This window comes from Lichenostomus cassidix, chromosome 2, assembly GCF_008360975.1.
Source record: "Lichenostomus cassidix isolate B80296 chromosome 2, HeHo_3.0, whole genome shotgun sequence".
Taxonomy (NCBI): Eukaryota; Metazoa; Chordata; class Aves; order Passeriformes; family Meliphagidae; genus Lichenostomus; species Lichenostomus cassidix.
In genome coordinates, this window is record NC_139482.1 from 18,960,530 (window position 1) to 18,983,995 (window position 23,466).

Consider the following 23,466-nt stretch of genomic DNA (forward strand, 5'->3'; position numbering starts at 1 on the left):
ATGCTCAGTTATATCAGTGTACTTCCTTCTTACTGCTGAAAAAGCTGGTTATCATATCTTTTAGTAGCACAGTCATTTTTTCTACATCTGCCACATATTTTTACGGTCCAGTTTTTTCTCCAGTAAGAAGGCAGACGGTAAGTTGGTTTTTTTTTTTTTTTTCAGTTTAGAAGCAGAAATTTTGTCAATCAATCACCCAATGTGAGAATTTTGACTACGTTACATTTCATGCCTTTTTCATAGTTCACCGTCACCTAATTATTTTTTTACAGGAATTACTAGTCCTCCTCTGACACAGAGGAAATCATCAGCACAACAGCAGAATTTACTGGCATACTCCCATTTTTATGACAATTTTATTACAGAAATACTAAAGAAGACCAGTTCCCAAAACCAATTTATGAGCATCTCTGCTTGGAGAGTAGCTGCTTCTACTTTCTCTTTCATGGAGTCTTGCCATGTCCATTACATTTCTTCTGTTAGCAACTATTTTCCCTGTTTGAACTAACAATTTCTATGGGATACAATAACAAATGCCTTTGAGAAGAAAAGTAAAAGATCTACCACAAACTATTTTCACTGAACAGTAAAGAAATACTCTTCCCTTTCTTAAGTCACGTAGATCTTAAAACAAAATGGAAAAATCATTGTCAGTACATAACGGAAATTTTAAAATAATTATTTCAAAATGTCTAAAGCCTAAGTATAATTGCTTGCATCACTGTATTTCTAATTATGACAAATGAGATACATGACAAAATGTCATGTATTACCAAATTGAAAAAACAAATTTTCTTTTTTTTCCCTAGAGAAACACTGGAAATCACATGGTGAAAAGGTGAAAGCTTCTTTTTTTTTTCCCTGGAATGAACATATTTTCATGATTTAGTCATCTTTAAAAAAAAAAGCCAAACCAAAATCCAACAAAAACATGTGTCTTACAAAACCATTTGCAAAACAAAGAACCCACCTATTAACATACAGATTGATCCTGGACTGATATTCAGTTGACAATGTTTTTGATTTGTATTATCATTATGAGGTGAAAAGGGTAGGGAATTTCTCTGCTCTGACTGCTGGATAAAGTTATAGGAGACCTCTGAGTATGTGTGTTTTAAAAGGCTCCTCTTTCAACAACACTTTGTATAATTTGCTTCAACATCTGTTGGCCTGCTGAGTTCCTCCTTTATTCATGTTTCCCTAGACCTATAATTAAACCCTCTTACAAAATGCATCACTTCAGGTGTCCTAATGAAGAATCTTGAGGAAGCTGGTAATAGTTTGCTGAGGGAGAGCAACAAAGCTCCTTCTCTACTTACAACTATTCCTTGCAAGATTTGTTCTCTTCAGCAGATGGAGGGCTGCAGTAAAAGACAGCAACTCAGGGCTGAAGAGGTCATAAAACTCTCAAGAGCAGGAAATTACATAGTCATATCTGCCAATGAGGTCTATTTAAGAAAAGTCATTAGGTACTCCCAATCTCTTTAGTTCTTGCTTCCCCAAATAAGAGAACACTATTTTAAGAGTAATAAACCCCAATCATCTTGTTTCAATTTAAGCTTATTCCTCTATTTTCTTTTATGCGCTAAGCACATAACTCATGCCAAACACAAAAAGTATCCACCTGCTACAGAGAAACCAATTAGATGTATATGCAACTAGGGGATTTTCTCCCTTGAAACTTGATCCTGCAGCCCATGGAGGGTTTTGAAGCAGTAAATACCTACTACAGTATTGATACCATATGATTTGGCTTTTGTTTCAACATGAGTTTTAGCCCTCAGGTTTAACAGTCTTGGAAGGTCCCACATTATTGTGCCACAACCATCAGACTCAGGGAGGAGTCACTGCCTCCCAAGAGCTGTGGCACACACTGGGTGACCAGACCCATCTTCCTCCTGGGTTGGAGGGTTCTGTGAGCTTCATGTGCCTTCTTCCTCTTGGGACTCTGGCCTTCTCCAGAAGGGAGAGGTATAAACATTAACATGGAAATTACTACTGAAGCCACTAGGATTTTTGCCAGAGTAAGGAAAATTTAGATTAACATCCATAGGAACAGCTGTGCACAATGACCATCAACATGTGAAGTTGCTCGTATAAGGACTAGTAAAAAAAAGGGAGCAGAAGAACTCTGATGTCCCTATGTAGTCACTTTACTTAAATGCATTATGAGGTACTGTTAGAAACTGTATGAGGTACTAATAGAAGTGAAAAGTGGAAAAGTAAAAGTAAACATTGAGAAAAGATAATTACTAGATGCTCTTTGCAGTCTATTGATTTATGACTTTCATTAGTACTGAGCATTAAAAAGATGAAAAAAATACTGAAAACAGTAATTAAGCTAGGATAAAGAAGGTTATGTTTCCTTAATACATGACATTCCATCAATTAAAAAACCCAAAACTTAGAGTGGAATACGCTGTGAGAATAGTAAAAGGAATGGTACCTCTGAGATGTAAACACACCAAATGTTCAAAGTAATATCCTTATAATAAAGACTGTGAAAATCAATACAGAAATAGTCAAATAAAAAATGAAAACAAATAAAATTTACTCTATAACTGATATGCAGTGTCATCTTTAATTATATCTTCAAATATTTACCCATATGCATATATAGCTCTGTTGGTCAGAACCTGGTGCTGGTAATGCCAAAGCTGTAGATTCAATCCCTGTATGGGCCATTCATTTAAGAGCTAGACTTGATGATCCTTGTGGACCACTTGCAACTCAGAATGTTCTTTGATACACACACTCATTCTGTATCTTAATTTTTATAAGAGGTTACATACTGAATGTCAAAACAGGTTCATAATTATTTTCAGTGTGTAAATCCACTATGTCCCACAGCTCAATCTAAATATTTCTAATTTATTTTGCATCCTTCCTACACAGCTGTGATGGTTTACATTTCTTTAAGAATTATTCAGCAGCAGAAAGTGAAGACAACTGGGACCATAAGACCTGGCAACCTCTAGTATATCAAGCTGTGTGCTTCCCAGCCCTGGCCAGTGAGAGCAGCAGAGCTGAGCTCTTCAGGAGCTAACAGGAAATGCTCTTCAAGAAACACATATTCAAATGTCCTGTTGAGTACAGCAGACTGCTGATCAGAAGCTATTGGTCCCAAGACTGGCTATTATCTTTTCTATTTTGATTTCAAAGACTAAATGGCTGAAATTAAATTTGCTCCCAAGTGAATGGCTTGCTAAGCTGCAAAACTTCCACATTACCTGAATAGAAAATAAACTCACACAAACCAAATGAAAAATATTACCTTATATACCACACATCTAGAAGTGCTTAAGGAGATTCTGGGCACTTAGTTCTCACTGACGTCAGTGGTAAATGCCCAAGATTAAGCACTTAGGGAACTGTACAGTAAGAGTTGCAGAACTGCATGGAATTACTGTAAATTATACTCATCTTACTCATTAAAGTCTCGTATTTTCAGTTTTGTGGAGAGCATTCCAAATGTATTGTGGTCATTGTAAAACCAGACATTCTAAGCTAAATGGAGCACATGTTTCATGGAAGTTATTAAGCAAAGGATTAGAAAACTTTTAACATGCTTTTTGCCTACAAATCTGCTCTAAATATTCAGGCAATTGTATATCTTTCAGAAATGAGACAATAATTAAACTCAGTGGCTTGATTAAATTTCCAAATCAGATAATTGATCTTTAGAAAAAAAAACCCAAAACATCCAACTGATACATCTAATTTATAGCAGACCTTAAAAAATAAATCATACAGGTCATTAGTTTTATATCACAAGAGGCCTTTATATTAGATTAAATGCTCAGATGCATTTATTGCACAAGAAAATTAACAGGTCACATTTGGCTGCCTTTTCTTGGTCATCATTTATTTGGGAACAACTCTTCAGTGACTTGGCATATCTTTTTCAAGGTAAACTGAGCTGATGAATGATTCTATGATTCTATTTCTGAACTACACACTTTAAAATCTTCCCATCAAGGAAAGAATCTCAAAAATTATTGTGTTGTTGTGTTGGATTCTACATCCTAAAGAATATGGGGCTCCACTAACATCAGAGCTTAAATTTTGGAGTACCTCTGCCACTGGTAGGTCCCAAAGCCAAGCTCACTCACAATATTAAGTCTTCTTTTTTTGCTGCCTGTGACTAGTAGTGTAATTTAGTGAAAGATCAGGTACATTTTATGTGTAGGCCAGAAGAAATATTAGGGAGTAACGTAATTTTTCTCTTATCCTCTTCTTATCCTCAGCAAAGGAGCTCATGCTCTTACTGAAAAGCATCTGAAGGCAGCATTTAAAAAAAGGTCTTAGTAATAATATAACTATCCCTGGGCTGTGGCATTTCTCCAGATTTCTTCTCTCCTGAGATTTTTTTTAAGACCTTCATTATGTCCTTCAAAAAGATGCAAGAGATGCTGAATGCAAACCTAGACCCATTCAGGCTTCCACTTCTCTGCCAAACCTTTGTTCCAGGACACTGTGGGTCCATACCTGTTCCCTTGGCCTCACATAAATTACACTTCCACTTCTTGCTCACAGCATTAAAGGAAAACTTTAAAAGTAAAAAGAGGAGAAAAAGGAGAACAGACTTGCTGAAAAGTGTTCAAAAATCTTAAATGGCAAGTAAATACAATCCATAACTAAATTAATAACCTTAGCCAGAGGTGGAGGGCATTTTTTCTTTGTGGGTTTTTTTTCTGTGGATTTTTTTGTGTGCTGTTTTTGTTGTAGTTGATCTGTTTGGTTTTTTTGGGTTTTTTTCCCTTAAAGCATATGTCATGGAAGGAAAACAGATTCCCTAATTTAAGGGACTGGAGCTCTACTCAGCAGTAAGCTTGAATGCCATCTTGCAGCAACAGAGAGAGTGAAAATCCATTCCTGGACTGCCAAATATTTAAATGGAAATTCAAGAGCTGTTGGCAGGATGATGAAGTTCTGACTGAAATTGTAAAGATGCTATCCGCCTGTGTTTTAGTGAGTAGCTCTTGTATATGCAATTTTTAAGTTTATAAAAATCACTACAGAGCATAGAGTGTCTGCTTTGAAGGTTAAACATGAAAACACAAATTAAATTCTGAGATTTTTTCTTGTTTCTACACTCCGTTTGCTGTGCAATCTTGGCAAGACATTCAATACTCAGGTGCTCCACTGGTAAAATGAATATAAATAATAAGTTATTAGACATGGCAGTTTTGTAGCTAAATCCATCAGTCTTTAAGAAGCACTTCTTTAATAAATGGTGATGATGAAACCTACGGAAAATCTTATAAATAGTTATTTCAAGATTCAAGTCTATCCATTCTAAATCCACAAATGGTACGTAAAATTATTACAGCATAAGCACATGACATGATTTTAAATCATGAAATGTACATGGAACGTTTCATTGAGTGTATAGAATGATGACTATCGGATGCCAGTTGGCTGGATGAATATAAACAGCAGAAATAGTTATAGTTCAATGAACTTCCTCCTAATACCTTGACAAGTGAGTATCAAAATCCCAAACTGAGTAAGAGCAGAGATGCCTTGTTACTGATAAAAAGAGCAACTTGAGGGAGATGGGCATCTCTGATCAGAAACATGTTTTAGGATTCCTGGGAATGTTGAAGGCTGAAGCAATTTGCCTTGGCAAAGACAGATAAGTGATCTGCCATGCCAGTTAACAAGTTAAGGAAATGCAGCCCACAACTGCAGAGCAATGTGCAAGGAGAGCAGAACGTGTTTTAAATTCAGCTTCCCATGTTTAATGAAGCCATTATTTTGGGTTATAACTTAGTGTTTTCTGCTGGAATTTACTGCCTCAAGGATGGTCAGAGGATACTCCGTCAAGCTACAAGCTAAACTGCTATTGCCACAGTACAGCTGGAAACATACAGGAAATTACCATAGGGCCAAGCGAACTTAGCCTGTAGTTATCTTTAGCATCATTATTCAAATTTTCTCCTCTTTTCCCCTCAGAAAACATGTTTATAGGAACATGGAAACAACTGGACCTTTGAAGAAATGCTACAGACCAGAAGTGTCCCGCTCTGCCTTCCTGGCCTGTCCTCCCCCCATCCTGTGATGCCTGACTAAAACAGGTGTTCAGTGATGAAAAAGGAAGCATTGCTCCCAAATGCCCAGAAGCATAGCCCAGCAGACCCAGACAAAAAGTCTTTTCATTCCTCATATATTTTTTTACAAGGCAGCCATTGATAACAGCAGTCACCTGGCAGGGAGATAAAGGTTGGGAAGCTTTCCTTCCCAGTTTACCTGTCCTATATAATTTAGAGGTTTCTAACATTCCTTAAACTGTGCAACTTCCTCCTTTCTGTGATATTCAGGAAAACAGAATCAGAGAAGGTAACTTTTTTTCTTACTTTATTTTTTTAAATAATTACTTTTTAATAATGAAAAATAAACCTAATTAGAATAGGAAATGCAGCGTTTTCCCCTAAAAGGACACGGCTTCCCTATAGAGTGTCTGAATATATCTTTTCCTATCTTCACTCTCTGGCTCCCTACAGATTTAAATTACAGAAGTAGAATATTTGTCCTCAAAGTAACCTATTTTTTTTTATTCACATGGATGTTTTGATCTGTCTCCTCTAGACTTCCAGCCTGAATAGCCCCACGGAAATAATACGGCTGCTAAAATGTATAGAGTGAACTGAATCAAGCCTTTCATTCCTGCCCAGCAAATATTCTCATAGCTCTCACAGTCAACTCATGGACTCTTCTCTGCTTGCTCCTCTTTTTCCCATTTCAAGAGTCTCAAGCACTCTGAAATCAAAAGCACTTCCTTTACCCTTAGAATTAAGCAAATTAAATTATCATATATTATAATTAGATAATGCAAATAAAAACATCAGCAAAGAAACAGGCATCCAGAACCTTTCAGCCTCCAAATCCCAAACGCCTTCAAAGAGTATAATGAACAACTTTGAGGTATGGAGTAGGTTTTCAGCAGCAAGGTAAAAATCCCTTCCATTCATTCATTCATTCTCTTCCTGGGAGCACACAAGCCCTGCTCACTGCCCGTGGGAAAGTGGCATCAAGCTGTACTGTGACCAAAGATCCCACACTGCAATACATCACATACACTGAGCCTTGCTGAGCACACTACAGAATTAGAGGGAAGGCTTTGTGGGCGAAAGACTCATTTCAAATTGGCTCAAGCTGCTCTTACAGGAGTAAACTGTGGCTGTGTTGAAGCATGTGAGGGTAGAATATAGCCTCTTTCTTTTTCCCTAAATTAAATTCTACATATAAAAGGCCATATAAACATTTTAGCAACACCTACCAGCACGTTCTAACACAAGCAGTTTCAGTGAAGGCTTTACATATGCATTTCTCTTCAAGCACACACTTCAGTCACATTGTTAAGTGCTGTGCCAAATTGAGGCTTGCAAGGGTAGCAACTATTTTTCTTTTTGCATTGAATTTAAATCTTTTAAATCTTTTCTCTCTTTGCCTTCTCCTACTTTATGGCAAACCTCAAAACAGATTTGAATTCTACTTAAAAGTCAAAAATTTCCCTAGATCTCCAAACACAGATCATCAGAAAAAGAGAGGCAGCTGGCTGGCTCTCCAACTGTTCCAGCATCAGTCTCAGACTCTCAGGTAATTAGAGAGATGAAGTTAAAATGACAGTGGATTTATGATGATCAATAAAACATAATTATGTCAGCAGAAAATATAACCAGACACTGGACAACCTCCCTGGCCACAGAGTTTTTAAGTTTCACTAGGAATGCTGGCTTGGTATGCACCCCCACTAAGCTGTGCCATAAAACAGCAGAATAGGGATAAAATAATGAAATTCAACACAGGCATGGGAGGGTCAAAGCTAAGGCTAAAAGAACTGGTTTTATTTTACAGCCTGCTCTTACTACAGCAAACTTCTGCAAATAAAGCTGGATATAACTTCCTATCTTGAAGACCTCACCTTCAGTTTATTATCTATACATGCCGAGGGATAAAAATGTGATTCATTAACATCTCTGGGTCATCCCTCGAAGCTAACAGCAATGTTTTTGTGTAAAGAGCAGAACAATAAACCATAAATTTGCATTCAAGAAGCGCCATGTAATAAGTGTTTACACTTAAATTTGATGTGAGCCATGTGTGTTTATTGCTTCTCAAGCTCAGGCCACATTTCAGTCCCTTGGAGACAGACCATAAAATCTAAGTGAATATTTAGTTCGTGCATCCCCTAAATATGTCTTGCACATCGTATTAAAAAAAAAATCCCAATGCCCAGCTCTTAAAGAGGAATGCAACATGCATTAGAAGAGAGACCACTCGCTGCTGTTATCCACTACAACTATACAGGGAGGTGGCAATCTTTTCTGCCTGCTGAAATATCCTTTTCTCCTCAAATCATGTCAGGATCTGCAACAAGGCTGCAAAAATTATTGCCTCTGTTGCAAATGTCCTGGGACTTCTGGGTCAGCTACATTCCAAAGTCCAAGATCAAAGAAAAATCTTAAACATCTACATCTATTTCAGTCCAATCATCTGTAGGACACCATTTGTATAGATTGATACTCTTAAGCAAGCATTTAAGCACAGTTTTAAATACAGGAAGTTTCATGTAACTTGAGCCTAGATATGCAATCTCAAATATTCCAAAGCATTAAGTCTGTTTGGGGTTTGGTTTGGTTTGTTACTTTTTTGGTAGTTTGCTCCTCTTCCCCCTTCTACCCCTCCTTCCCCACCCTCCTCCCACCTCCCCCTTTTGGTTTTGTTTTTCATGTTGCTTTCTTCCCTGGTTTCATTGGGTATTTTGGTTTGTGGGTGTTTTTGTGGTTTTTTCCACTGATGGCTCTATTAGATCTATTACCTAAATGATAATTTAAATTTCTTTTCAAATTAGGTGGGAGGATTGAAACTCATATACTTTGCAAGGTAAGAGGAACAGCTTTTTAAAATACAGCTTTTTAAACTTATCACTATTTCTGCAGAACAAACAAAACCCACCTTCAGTGATAAAAAAGCAGATGCTGAAAAGCACTAGTCTGCTGATGTATCAGTTCTGTTTTCAGCAAGATATTTACTCTACAGGAAACTTCAACATGATTTATAGCACTAGAGCCACAGTATTATACATGGGTTATGTTTAAATACATGTTTTATAGACCATTTGTCAATAATCTTTTTCCTTAAAAGGTCATGAAGATACAGTTCCAATACAGGCTGCTATCATATTTAGGAAGGAAAATAATAATATTCTACATCTTGCAATGATTGTTTTCTTAGGATGATAAACTTCTTGAGCAATCAAAGCATTCTGGTTAGCAGGGCTTCAAACGGATTACTTTGGAATTCTTTCTTCTGACTAGCAATTTCTGAATCTGGATTGTTATTTTTAAAGTTTAATTACAGGAAAAATAATTTTACAGTGTGTGGAACACCATCACTGTGTTCTCTCCAAGAACTCAATGACAAAACCAAAAAGGTTTGGACACAGTCCTTTCAAGCTGCTGAAGTGCCAACAAACAGAAATCTGACCCAGTATTTGTCTATTTGTCTATTCTTCAGACATGCCTGCGTTTCGGAAAGAAACTTATCACAGTAGACTGTAAAATGCTGCAGTTTGGGATATGTTATATAAACAGCTGAGAAACAAATCCCTCTCCTGATGGAAGCCTGAGTGAGGAAAAGAATATCAGAAATGGTAAAATCTACAGCAGTCCAAAACTAAGCCTTGTGGTCTCTGCAGTAATCAGAGCCCTCAGTCAACTCTAATCTGGATTTCTTTCCAGACAGACAGGTTCCTTGATCAGAGGTCTGACTGGGATTTAAAATCTGAGATTAGGGATTTTAAGGATAAGAATGCAGAGAGAAATTACACCTCCTAATTTGGTGAAGCAAGGGAGAATTCGAAAGATCTGCTATTGCAGAAAAATTCAGCTCATACTTTGATACACAAATGAGGAATCTTTAATTTTGGCAAGGTTGTCACTTTTTCAAAACCACCTTCTTATTCGTAAAATTAGCATATTACCTTACTTCTACAAGGTCTTCCAAGAATAACATACTATGAATTTAAAGCACATATCTGTGATGATTATGGGAACGATCAAGAAATCTGTAAGGCAAGTGTGGTCTGGAAACAGCAGTGGAGAAGCAGAGCATACAAACTGCTTGCTGAAAAGAGATGGGAGTCAAAAGTCTGGGGTTCAACATCAGAGCACCTAAACAAAGCTAGGAACACAAGCTGGATCCAAGCTTGCAGTACAACACAATATGAAATGGCAGAACTGCCAATCCTCAGGTATCTCAGCTGAGGTGGAACATAAAAACACCTCCTTTTAAACACTAGGCTGCTTTCCAGGAGATGTATGTGGTGAGCTCAGGAGGCTGACAAAAGATAGTGGTAGCTCCTTTTCTCCATTCAAATGGACAAGTTTTCTATACAAAGAGTAACTTTGCAGGTCATTTATGCTATTCTAGAAAATGGCTCTGAATTGAATCAAAACCAGTGTTACCAACTCTGCAATCATCGTCCATGTAATTGTGCATGAAACAAAACAGGGGCTGAAAAAGCCAAGTATATTAAGTCAAAAAATAAATGGAGAAACAGGCTAAGCAAAACCAGATAAGGACCAGCAAGCCTTCAAACAAAGCATATTAAAATTAGTTGGGGTTTTTTTTGCTACTGTAGTAACTCAAACTGAATGCCCTTGCTCCATTCCGTGGCACGTTATTTGAGTCTGCTGCAGTTTTACTGTGGGCCCAAAGGCTGATAAAGTGAAGCCCATTCATGATGCCCTGTGGTGCATGGGGACATGTGCAACACTTTCATGACACAACTGCATCTCATCTCAAGGAAACACTTGCTGACCTAAGTCATCCCTTCTTAGCTGTGCTGTCCCAGGTATGAATTTCTTAGGACAACTTACTACCGTTATCATTTGTGCTTTGGAAATATAGAAATGTCTCCAACAGCTTACAGGAAAGGTTTGGGATGGATAAAATCATTAACATTAGCAAAACTGGAAGCAATTATGTTACTGCTTAGTGTGATGTTTAAAAGGGGAAAGAACTCTTTGGGTTTCTGTGGATGAATGTAAACATGAAAAGCTGTGTACTTGCATTGTCTACAACTATACATTTCAATTAGTAAGTCTTGCAGAATTTGCATAATAAACTAAAAAGCATTGCATTACACATTCTTAATTCATCAAAACTTTCTTAAAAAGAAAATTAATGACAGATGTAATAAAAAGTAAATGGAAACCAGAACTGATGATAATTTATAATGGTGATTCATGCTAACCATTTTATTTGTTTTGAGACAAATTAGATCAGTGTATGTAAGTTCAAATAGGAACCAGTAATAAGTTGTGTTGATACTGAGGTCAGGTTTCTGCAATACACCAAATGCTAAACTTCTAGTTTACAGAAGCCTTCATTGCAAGTAAAACATAAATCTATTATCTTTACAGCAGTTGCAATCTGAAAAATGTGCTCTCTTTTAAATTTGTTGTCTCATGTGTATCTTATTAACAAAGAAGCAACCCAAATGAGAAATATACTATAAAGTTAAAAAAGCCAAACACCCAAACCCAAGGTGGATGATCAAGACAACTGCTCTTTTCAGCCAGTCTCCCCTTTCCTGTCGTCATCAAATAAAAGCAAAGTTTTTTACAGGAAAAAATGGCCTGCTCTTACAGGGCTTGCATAGCCAAATTCTCAACAGCAATAATTCTCTATTAATAGAGATGCCTAGAAAGTTAATTTCCCACCCTCATCAAAATTTTGATCTTATTCAGATTAAAAGTGAATGGTCAATGCTTGCTGTAGGGTATTAAACAAAAAATATGTAAATACACAAACAGATAAATTTCAAATCAAAGTGCTTTTTAATTGTGTTTATATATAACACTAAAATTCTATGCTAGAAGTCCAAATGCAAAATTTGAAATGAGATATTTTATCATTATCAAAACAAGAACCTCACAACTACTTGTTTTGACACTTGCCAGTGAAATACTTGAGAAGAGCATGTCAATTTTGACATAATTTTCCAATTTCAACTAGTTTTTATTTTGAACATTTCTTGACTAAACCTATAGAATACTTGGTAGTATTAAACAGATTTCAGCTATTCTACTTTTCCAGAGTTCTAAGAGGATTTATAAAGCACAGAAGTTTCAAAATACTACATCCATCCTCCTTATAATTTTATTTTCACCTCCTCTACCTCTTCTGAAATGTAGTCTTTTCTATTTCTCTCTCTCTCTCTTCTAAATCTCACTTGACTAAAAAGAGCAGGTCTGATCCACCTGACGTAGAGCATGGCCACAGCAGCTACTGAAATAGTGCAAGTGAGGAGGAAATAATCTCTGAAACCAGCAGGAAGGGCAAGGAGAGGCAGGATGGGGCAGAAGAGGATGGACCTAGGAACTCTGAAACCTGTTCTGCCAAAATGACATCCCTTACAGAGAGCCTTGGGGTTATATCCCAGGGGGCTGAGGCTGAATTGCAAATGCACTGTTTTGCTTGTAAATTCAAATACAGAGCCACATTAACCCACACAGGAAAGCAGAAACATGCAGCTGGAGAACATCATGGAGCAACTATCGCAGAAAAAGACTCATGCTGGATCCCAGTTCTCTGTGGAGGCCAAGATCATATTTTCCAATGGACTTTTGATTCAGCTGCTGACTCATAAAAGAAGAATCTGCATAGGGATGAACACACTTTAACACTTCACCCTTCAGAAAACACTGAATTTACAATTGATGATACTCGCCTTTTACAATCAGCCTAGTAGCAACTCTTGTGAGAAGAAAAGATGCAATTATTCAGCAGAGATGCAGTTTGCAAATTATGACTGAAGGGGGAAAAAAAAGTAAGGCATGAATAGAAGAAAAAATTAAATAAAACTCAAAGTGCTTATTACTGGGTAACCACTGCATCCTTTTCTGCTACTAAATGCAGCTGAAACTTCCAAGAGAATGTGCCCTATGACAGCAGTTAAGGAAAGCTGCAGTAAATACTATAAATGGCATTGCATCCCTGAAACATAAGCAGCCCTTTGACACAGCTCTATTACATCTGTAAAGCAAAGGAATGGAGATCCTAGCATCAACTGTGACACAACGTATATTTGAAACACTGCCAGAGAAAGGTTAAATGGAAAGGTTTATATATTCCCTTTGCGGAACACTTCCTATTCAAGTCAAGGATTGTTCACTGAACAAAACGGCATGAGATAAGTGATTCTGCCTAAAGACCAAAAGTCACTATGAGAATATCTTTAAAAAAATTATCTGCTTATAATGGAACATAGACAGTGTTTATATTAAAAGGTAAAAGTTCTAAACAAGTAAGAACAAAATCTGATTTTAAAAGCTTTATTTCATGAAATAAGAACACTAACTAAAGCAGCATTTAAATTGTCCTTATCTTGTCTACAGCCACAGAAAGTGTATGTTGAAATCACATTAAAGTCACATATATCATTGAGAAATGAGAGACAGAGGCCTCAAGCTAAGACAGCACTGGAATTCATCCTTGTATTTTATATAGCTGGAGAGTTCAAGGTGAACCCCTGTGCACTTAAAGCTATCCACACAGAATGATTGCAGATAGCTGGGTGAGACCCAGAAAGGTCACATTGTCTAGCCATTTGCTCCAAGGCAGGAACAGCTGCCTTTTTTGACAGACTGACATTTTGGACATATGTTTATCTAACCTGTTTCAGTGATGAAGGCTACTGATAGATAATCTTGTCCTCTAGCCTTATCATATATATCTGCCTTACTGCAGTTTCAGTCACTAGTTGCTGCTGAAGACAAGTTATTCCGTCCTTTGTGGAAGCCTTTTACACAGCTTAAGGTTGTTACCATGTAATCTCTCAGTTTTATTCTCTACAGCAGTGTTCTTTCCTTTTTTCTTCACACAGCAGTCCTCAGTTAGTCCATATTTTCTTAAGAGTGTGGTGCTTGAAACTGAAGAGAATATGCCAGTTGGGATCTCACCATGGTTGAGTAGAGCACATGCATCATTCTTGTGATGTCTCAGATCTATCTTCACATTAATCCTTACATTCCTCTTGATGTATCAGCCCATCAAGATGCTACTTTTGAATTTGTGTGTTCAGTTCAAGCACCATGCCTGCCCCTGGCCTCAGAACCTGCTCCATTGGCCTGCTTCAGGAGGTTGGGTCAAATCCAACTCAGAGCCACACTCCCTTTGGTTTAGGGAGATGAAGAGGTTACACAAGCTCTTTCAAGCCCAGACACTTAGCACAACTGATTGCTCAGTGCTGACAGCAAGGAGTGCTAACTGAAGCTGAGTTTATTGGTTGGATGAAAAAAATGAAAAGAGGAGAAAGCAGAGGAAGTGTTCCATGATGAGACACAGCACCCAGCACTCACAGAAGTTACTTCAGGGCAATGCCTTATGCTCGTTTGTGAGAAGTCACAAACAAAAACAATCCCCATGTGCATTTAGCATGGCTTCTCTGCATGCTTCTCCATAGAAAGCAAACTCATAGGTTCTTCTTGTTCCTGCTGTGATTATGCAATTCTCCAGTTTAGTAAATACAGCATCTGCCAATTGCACCACATTAACACTCCCAGCTCAGCCCTCATCAAACCTAGAAGTTGGATATAATTCCACACTGCTGGCAAGCCTGCAGCATTTCCTTCTACTGGACTATAAAATGCTGCCATCAAATTACCTTTGTTCCCTCTGTAGAGAGTCCTTGGGAGAGATTACCTTAACCACTGCTGCCTTAAATTCCTTTGGTGTTCATTTTCCTGAGGAAGCATGAACCACACTGGGAATGCAAAATACCAGTGACCCCAGCTGTGTTCTCAGACTAAGAGACTGCAGCCTTGGTAAGTTTTGAAACTGGGGCTGCTGCAGAGATTTCTTTTTTCCAGTGCTTTTAAGGTTACAAGCAGCAGAACTTCAGACAGTCCAATGAAACCACAGTGACTTTTATAAAAAGCAGGGTCAGATGATGCTTTTATTTTTATTCCTTTTAATATGAAATTTTTATCTCCTTTGTGGAGAAAAACCAGTAGGATTCAACAGAGCATGTCTCTTGTGTGACAGCTGTATGCCAAATACAGCTCTCACACAAAAAAAAAAGCAGAGCAAGTTTCCAGGCATCACTGCATAGCAGTTCTGCAGGAAACACAAGTTTCAGGTCCAAACCTCCATCTCCTGAGGTCTGTGCAGGTGTAGGGACCTGCAGCACTGCTCCACCAAAAATGTGCCAAAAAGTCCTTAGGGAAAAACACTACGGCCTGTGACTATTTTCCTCAGGGAGTCTCTCTTATTGCCTGACAGTATGCATTTCTTCATCTAACTCCTTCATGGTCTCAGGGGTCTCTTCCTTGAAAGGAAACAGCCCTCCTGAACTGAATTTTTTAGAGGAATCTGGTATTCTGTAAAGCAGTACATGCAACAGGATTTTGCTCTAAATGGCCTCTATATGTTGCTAATAAATTGTTGACCAGAAAAAAAAAAGCTTTTCAAATTATAAAGACCTTTTCCTCATCTACTATATTTGTTTAGGTTGTAGAGAGATAGTTCCCCTGTTATTTATCATCAAGTCCAAGTTACATGTCAGACAAAACCTAACATCTGAGTCATGTATTTACTGGAGTTTAAGCACCTGCATGAGGATATATACTCTCAACAGGAATATTCAGAGCCAAACAAAAACACTTCTTCCCAAGGGATTTTTAAACTTTCAATGAACTATGAGTATTGATCTTACTCTATATCTGTGGAAATAAGTTTCTGTAAAACTGAATTAAAGACCTAAGTTGACCTCATTATAGTTTTAATTTACTCACTATTTACTAGCAATATTTCAAAGCACTCTTTCAGAGGAAATGACAATGACAAAAAGCACCAAAAAAAAAAGGAAGAAGCAGTATGAAAGTCAAAGAAAAAAGATGACTGCTTTAGAGGGAATTCTTAGGGAATTCTTAGAGTGAATATGTTATATTCAAATGTCACTAGCATTCTCTAACCCAATAGTCCCTGCTTACATATCAAGTACAGAAGAAAAAAAAAATCAACTTGAATTCAAACAGAGAAAATATACCTGATATATATGTTGTCTAATATTGCATTTCTTTTGATACTTCTAAGATAAAAGCCAAAGGTCCTAATGTGCAGTGATGAAAGTTTGATCTCAGTTGTGGGGTTTTTGGTTTTTTCTTGTTGCTGTTGCTTTTTTAACAGAGTAAAGCTCAGGCAATATACAAAATGTTACTATTTCAGCAGCAGATAAATGCTAGATAAACACTCCTTAATAGCAGTTTATCCTATAAAAATAATTCTACACCCTCCTCCGCCCTTTGAATGCCTGGAGACAGCAGCAGTCCGACGAATATATATTATATCAGGATTCTGGAACGTACTTTAACAGAATAAAAATTACAATAACAGCCTCCTAATTCTGATAGATGACATTTGCAAAAGAATGCAACACTTTCACGACTTTGTGGCAACACTTCAACAGTGAGCCCTCACTTATACAACTGCAATCCTTAATTGTTCTGTGAGCTTTCAAGAGACCATCTGCTTCGCTACACTAAACTCATGTCCTATTCAGTTCGGCTACTGTAAAACACACACAAACCTTGTGTTTAAGAACCTCCATCCTGGATTTATGGCATTTTTGCTAGCAAAAGTGAAGTTTTGCCCGGGCCCAGGGCTGGACGGACGGATGGATGGATGGATGGATGGACACTGGAAGGGAGCCTGGCCGCTTGCGGCTGCCGCTGCGCCCTCTGGCGGGGACAGCCCCGCTCGGCCAGCGCAGCCTCGCACCCGGCAGCAGAAGCCTGGGGTTTAGGAACCCCCAGGGGCCAACAGGTAAGCTCCAGCATGCCTAGAAAATTATTTCACTTCAATAAGTCCCACTTGATCTTCCCCAGTAAGGTAATTCTAAGGAGCTGGCAAAAAACGCCTTTGCATTTTTTTTCCATCTCTGTTGAAACCAGAGCTTATCCCTTTGGTAGCATCCTCAGAAATCCTCCCTGGCTCCAGCTCTGCCAGGGCTTACTGTATGTTTCCATTTCTTGATACCGTTATTCCATTCATTTTCAGTAAGTTGTTTTGTTACTGAGTATTTGGAGAAAATGTCAAAACAGCCTCCCCCTAAGAATTTGCAGCTACCTCAAACATTTACACTTGAATTCTTTAAAGTTTTTTTCTGAGCTGATCCAAAGGGATAGACTAGGTGCTAAATAAAGTAAAACTTTCAAACATCACTTTTTATTTTGACACATAGAACCTGAAGTTGAATTTATGGCTTTTCATATTTATCCTCTTCTCACTGTTCTCACTGATTAGACACACAGTCTCCCATGGCTTATTTTTTTTTTTCTTCCCAAATAGCAACAGTATTGCAAACAAACCAAGGGGAAAAAAAGTAAATAAAACTGATTTTGAAGATGACATTTAATTATTACTGTCATGATGTAGATTTTTTAATCAAGAGCTATGGAAAAGATGTCAAAGTTATAAACATCCAGATGTCAAAACTGACTTCAGATTGCCCATCTTGCTAGTTGAAGAAAACAATTATTTTCTATAGTTTCTTCAGAATGTATTAAATGTCAAAATAATATATGCCTGATTATAAACTCCTTCATACTTCATATCACATTCAGGAAGACATAAGACATTATGAAATGATTTATGAATAAGCAATCCATTGGTAAACCTTCTATTTTGCACCTCCTGGTAGAGACTCTGATGACTACTACAACTTAATAGCCTAAACCAGTGATGTGTGATGTTTATTTGCCCACTGATAAATTATATTTCATTTAGTCAGCACTAGTATCTTATTGTCTGGATACCATGGCTGGAAGATAATAAACTTTGCGAGTTCAGTCCTCTACCACACAAGATAGAAATTCTCTTATTCTAGTATCACCACCACACTTTATTTTCCCTTATAACTCACATTAACAAATACCAACATTTGCTGCCTACGGCCCTGACTGTGGCAGCATGGGGTTTGCAGCAGTACATGAAAAGTCTCCTCCTGGCTTTTCCCTTTGGCCCCAAGTGACATGTGAGCTCTGGCAACCTGCTGAGCCACCCCGTCGTTTAGCAATTCCAAAACTCAGTGGTAGGCCCCTGTCTGGGAAACTCCTGCTCTGTCTAGTGCATAATCTCACTGGACATTTACAAAAACTAGCCAGTCTCTCTTGTTCGGGTCAGTTACACAGTGACCACAAAACTTTTCCCATGTGTATCAAACCTCTAAGAAAAGGGAGAAGGGGCAGTTCTGTTGCACCAGGGAAGGCAGTGGGCATGTTCCATTTGATAATAATCTAGCTGGTATTTCGAATACACAGGCACAGCTTTTGAAAATACCTGTAAGCCAGCAGCTGCTGCAGAAAGGTCCCCTGACACGCAAACCCCACGACTTTCCTCACTATCCGCAAATGTGCCAAGATTTCCCTTTAGCAGCTTTCCCCTCCACAGCACAGGAATGCAGGACACAGAAGGCTTTAGCGATCAAAGGGGAACCCCATGCTGTGAGGAACAGTGGCCGAAGAGAAAGCACTACAGGTGCTGCGTGTCACGCATTAACAGGTGTCTCCGAGACGGACTGACAACAGGACCCTGATACTTCACAAGCAAACTTAGCCAACAGAGCCTCTCGCTCCTCACGAACAGGTCCCGCAGCCCCTGCGGCTTCTTCCTTTATCTTTCTCCTACTCTCAAACGCCCAATTTCCAGGGAAGGCTGCAAGCTACTGACTTCCGCGGGGGAGGAGAGTGCCCGCTAGCTCTCCCAGGCAGGATCTGCAGGGAAACTTTGCCATCCCTCCCCGGCTCGCTGCCGGCAGAGCAGGGGGCCCCGGCGCGGGAGAGCGGGCGGGGGAGGCTGCCGGGGCGCCTTTCCCGGGGGCTCCATCCCCCCTTCCCGGCGTTAGAGCAGAGCCCCCCGCGTCTCGTACGTGGCTGGGAAGGAGGCTCTGGGGACCCCCCGAAGGGGCTGGGGAGGGCAACAGCACCGGCTCCCGGTGCTGGGAAGGAAAGTCCCGAATTCCCATCAAAATAAGAAATGAAGTAATGGAGAGCTCTTTCTGGAGAAGCTAGGGTAGAGAAGGATGAGAAGCCGGGACCCGGGCCTCCCTCGGGGGGAGGGATATACAGCCCCGAGCGGCGTTTGCTCCCTCCGGGTGCGCGGCCCGCAGAGCTCCTACCGCGGGGGGCTGCGAAGGCGGCCCGGCCCCCGACCCCGACCCCGGCCCGACCCCGCCCCGCCCCGGCCGCGCTGCCCCGGGCTCGGCGGAGCTGCCCGGGCCGGCCCCGCCCGGCAGGTACCGGCCTCACTCACCGCGGCTCTGCCTCGGCGTCTCCCCGCCGGCGAGCTGGCAGCGCTCGCTCAGGCACTGGAAAAGTAATAGCAATCCAGCGGCTAGTTTGCTCCTCCGCAGCCTCGCCATAGCACGGAGCCTGCCGAGACAACTCTCCGGGTGCGGGGTGCGCGCCGCTCCTCGTCGGTGCTGGGGAAGTCCGGGGGGCGGCGGAGAGCAGCGCTAGCAGGCGCCGAGCCGCGCTGTCCTCGGAGCAGCGCTCATGCAGTGGGGCGGCACGGAGAGCCGCCGGGGCTGAAGGCGCCGGACCGGGTCTGGGGGGCGCTGGAAGGAGGGCGCGGGGGGGCTCCGTCCCCCTAACTCGCACGGCCGCGCCGCGCTCAGTCCAGCGGCATCACCGCTAGGGAAAACAAGCCCAGCCTCGCTGCGAAGTGCCAAACTCTTCCCTCCTCGCAGCCTGCTGATAGATTTTAGGAGAGCCACTGAGATCCTCCCTTCCTGGCTTGCCCCCACCCAGCTCCCTTCCCCCGCAGGGTGAGGCAGGGTGCCTGAGGGACGGAGCCTCTCGTCGCCGTACCGCTACCGAGCGAACCCCTCCGAGGCAAACGAGTGGGAAAACGTTCCAGCCGGAGCCAGCGGAGCGGCCCCGAGCCCGGGGGGAGCAGGACCCGGAGGGCGGGCGGATGCGCGGCGGGAGAGGATGCGCGGGCGGCGGGGCGGCAGGCGGGGACGCACGAACAAGTTCTCTTTCGGGGCGGTCTCCGCGGCCGGCGGCGTCGGTGCGGGGCCGAGGGCAGCCGCGTGGGGCGGGCGCTTCCCCCGGCCCGCTGCGCGCCCGCGCTGCCGCCGCCGCCCCGCGCAAGAGCGGGCGGGGGGCTCGCCCGAGGCCGGGTCCGGCCGCCTCCTCGGCCTGCCCCCCGCCCCCTCCGCACGGCGCGGTGGGGCGCAGGCGCCGGGCTGCACCGAGTCGAGTCTCCGCGCTGCCGCGCTCCGCACGGCGCTCCCGGGAGGCGCTGCCCGGCCGGGCACCTGGCCCCGGCACGGCTCCCGAGCGGGGCGGGGAGCGCCGGAGCCGCTGCTGCACGGCGGGGATGGGGCCGGGGCCGGGGCCGCTGCACGCTGAGGGCGGGGGGAGGGCGGCACGGAGACCCCCGGGCCCCGCCGGAGCTCCGCGGGACGGGGACAGCGGGGGACAGCGCGGCCCAGCGCCGCTCGCTCGTTCAAAAGTTGCTGTGTAAACGCGCGTCAGTTTCGCGGGTGACAACTGCAATAACACCCAACACCCATAAATCCCGTTCCCTGCTACCCCTCTCCCCCCCGAATTTCCCAGTGTTTTCGGGTAAAGCAGCCTCCCTTCACACACACACACACACACACCCCTTCACCCCTTCCCTTTTATTTTCTATTTCTCGTCACAAACCAAGGAGTTATTTATATACACTCATCACTTCAAAAGTGGAATGAGTGGGAGGCTTCTCTGCAAAAAAAAATTATCTACATGCTTGATTAAACGCGCCGTGAATAATCCCGTCCCCTACATGAATCTGTGAACAACGGCACGGAGCCAGGAGCGAGCAGAGGGCACATCAATCAAAGGCAGACAAGCGAAAGGGGCACCGGGGACCGGGCGGCGGCTTTTTACCAGTTCAGCAAACTGTGGTAATCAGCTGAGCAACATGTAGAGAGCCATGAATGCACCAGCCTCTCGGCACTTGCTACCAAATAATTAAATTAATTAGGACGACAATTAAATTAATCAAATAAATAGGTCTACGGAATGTCAAACATAGCAGATAACTAATACTTAATCACAAAAGAACAACCAGTAACAAGACCGTGTTTTCCTTTAATTTACCGCTGTTCCTGAGATTAAGAATTCATCAGCTCCATTGTAAGTGTCTTGTTCTTTAATCATTGATGCGTTTATGTGTAAATCAAAACATAACACCTGTGGGTTTAAGAAATATACTTGAAGTGCAAGCAGAAATTTGCAAAATCTTTTAAATGTATATTGAAATATGATACTGGAGGATATTACCAATAAGGTTTATACTTTTGAGTTTATAGTGGACCTTACTAGTTTCAAGGTTCTTGCACATACCCTTGCACAAAACAAAGCAAAAAAGCAGTCCAAGTATTGTTAAAAATAACTGCAGAAAATATTTTCTATATTTTCTGTATAAGAGAAGATAATACTGGAGATTTTATGCATCAGGAATTAAATCCTTGCCTTGTTGAAATCTGTGGGAATTCAGGGAGTGTTACTACATCCTATACCAGGTGATCTGGATTATGCCACAGATTTGAGCATATTTGGTCAAGTTATTATTAAAGCTATTGCTGCTTCTTAAATAAAAATGTAAGCCAGAGGCTTCTTCATGCCATTGGAATACCACAATTTCCTTGACAGTTGGTCAGATTGCTCGGTTTACCCAAAGTTTTGCTGAAATTGCTGAGAGGGTTATTGAGCTTTTGGCCTTTACTGGAAGGGTTAGGGAGATAGTCTTAAAGGAGGGCTGCCCACTCTTTCAGCTGTTTTTCAGCAATACTATTAGCTGAGAATAACAATAAGGTCTGTGAAACCTTCAAAATCTGTTTTCATCTTATTTCGTCTTGCTTTTTTTAAAGTAATAATAAAGAGATTATTGTAAAATTTTAGTAAATCTTAAAGTACAAAAGATTTGAATTATTTGAGAAAAAATGTTTACCTGTTCCTAAAATAAGTAATAATTTGTCAAGCCCCTTATATACAATATAGAGAAGCCTAAATGAGGACGAATAAAATTTTCTTTCATTTGTTCTCTGCTTCTCAGTTCTATAGTTTCAGATTAAAATTGTTCATAGATATCCTATAAAAACTACATGCTGAAGAAAGGTTAAGAAATAGCAGTAGACAGCTGAAGCATGTAGTTGCAGATAAAAGTGTCAGCAACATATTAGGTCCCACAGTCCTAATTTGCTGTGTTTTGTGCAGTTGTGGGATAGTTTTGCAGTGTGCCTGATGCAAGGTTAGCACAGAGTCACAGCATTCAGTACATCTTGTTCTCCACAGAAAAAAACAAACTGTGTCCTCCAAAGAGAGCTGTATGCACTGTTCTTGTACTAGAGAACATATTTAGGACATAGCTTATCTTGGTGTAATTGTGTGTAAAAGTAGAGGCAAAACTTTTTGTTGCGCCTGAGGTGAAAGCTAATAATAAATGTTATAGTGATTAATGACAAAATGTCATTGCTGGGAAGGCATTCATAGCACAGAAGTTTATGCACTTGTTACTTACAAAGCAAAAGTAAACATGAAAGAACAACTTCTTGAAGGCTATCTGAAGTGATGAGCTGATTTTACTTGGAACACAGTGCCTGTGATGAGTTTTCATTACTCTTAGGTGCTTCTATCTTTGCCATCCTTGCACATTATCTCACTTCTCTTGGGTATATATCTTGCAGTGGCATGAACAGCAGTGGTTCCATAGAAATCAATGAGAACACTTCCATTTCCACCAGTCAAGAATATGGCATTATAATTTCTTTTCCTGTGTAATCCATCCCTGTTCATAACATCAATCACTCAGGAAAAAAGGGTAGGAACATTCTCTCTGTTCATTGTGTTCTACTGTCATACTGCTTGCAAGTGCCTGCTCTCACTTACATATTCATTTAAGAATTTGCCTTTTTTTCCTTTTCTTTTTACCTTTTGTATCAACACAGTCTTTTCAATATACACAATTTCTCGCCTTATTGCATTAGTGATTATGAAAAACAGAGTTTTTAACTTTGCACTTTGTTCCAGTGCTAGCCTGGAACAATGACTGCTTTTGCATTTGAGAAGTCAGGGGAGGATATCTCTGCTTAACTTGGGAAAAAGAAACTGGTAGGGATAATTGCAATGTTCTTGAGAGAGGGGAGAATATATCTGTATTCTCTTCCAAGAAAAAAAACCCAAAGTGAGTTTTCCTGTTTGATGAACTTGCACTTGCTGTTGTTCTGCAGAGGATTGTGTCTGCATATTAGTAAATAGACTAGAACCATCAATATTTTCTGCTGTAACTGAGTGGTGCTTAACAAATAACCTATTTTCCCAACTGCAGAGAGAAAAACATCTAAATAATTTTGCAGCCATAAATAATGCTTGATCTGCCAGGAGTTGTCCCCACAGGGACAAAATT

At 40.8% G+C, this 23,466-nt stretch overlaps 1 protein-coding gene across 1 annotated transcript in view; it reads right to left on the reverse strand.

Annotated features, from left to right (window-relative positions):
- Positions 1–19,878, reverse strand: part of PLXDC2 (plexin domain containing 2) — a 247,461-nt gene extending 227,583 nt beyond the window's left edge. Inside the window, exon 1 of the mRNA XM_085050565.1 lies at positions 19,324–19,878. Within this exon, the coding sequence (XP_084906691.1) occupies positions 19,324–19,432 (109 nt within the window). The 5' untranslated portion in view covers positions 19,433–19,878. The remainder of the gene's footprint in view (positions 1–19,323) is intronic.
- Positions 19,879–23,466: the final 3,588 nt, after the last annotated feature.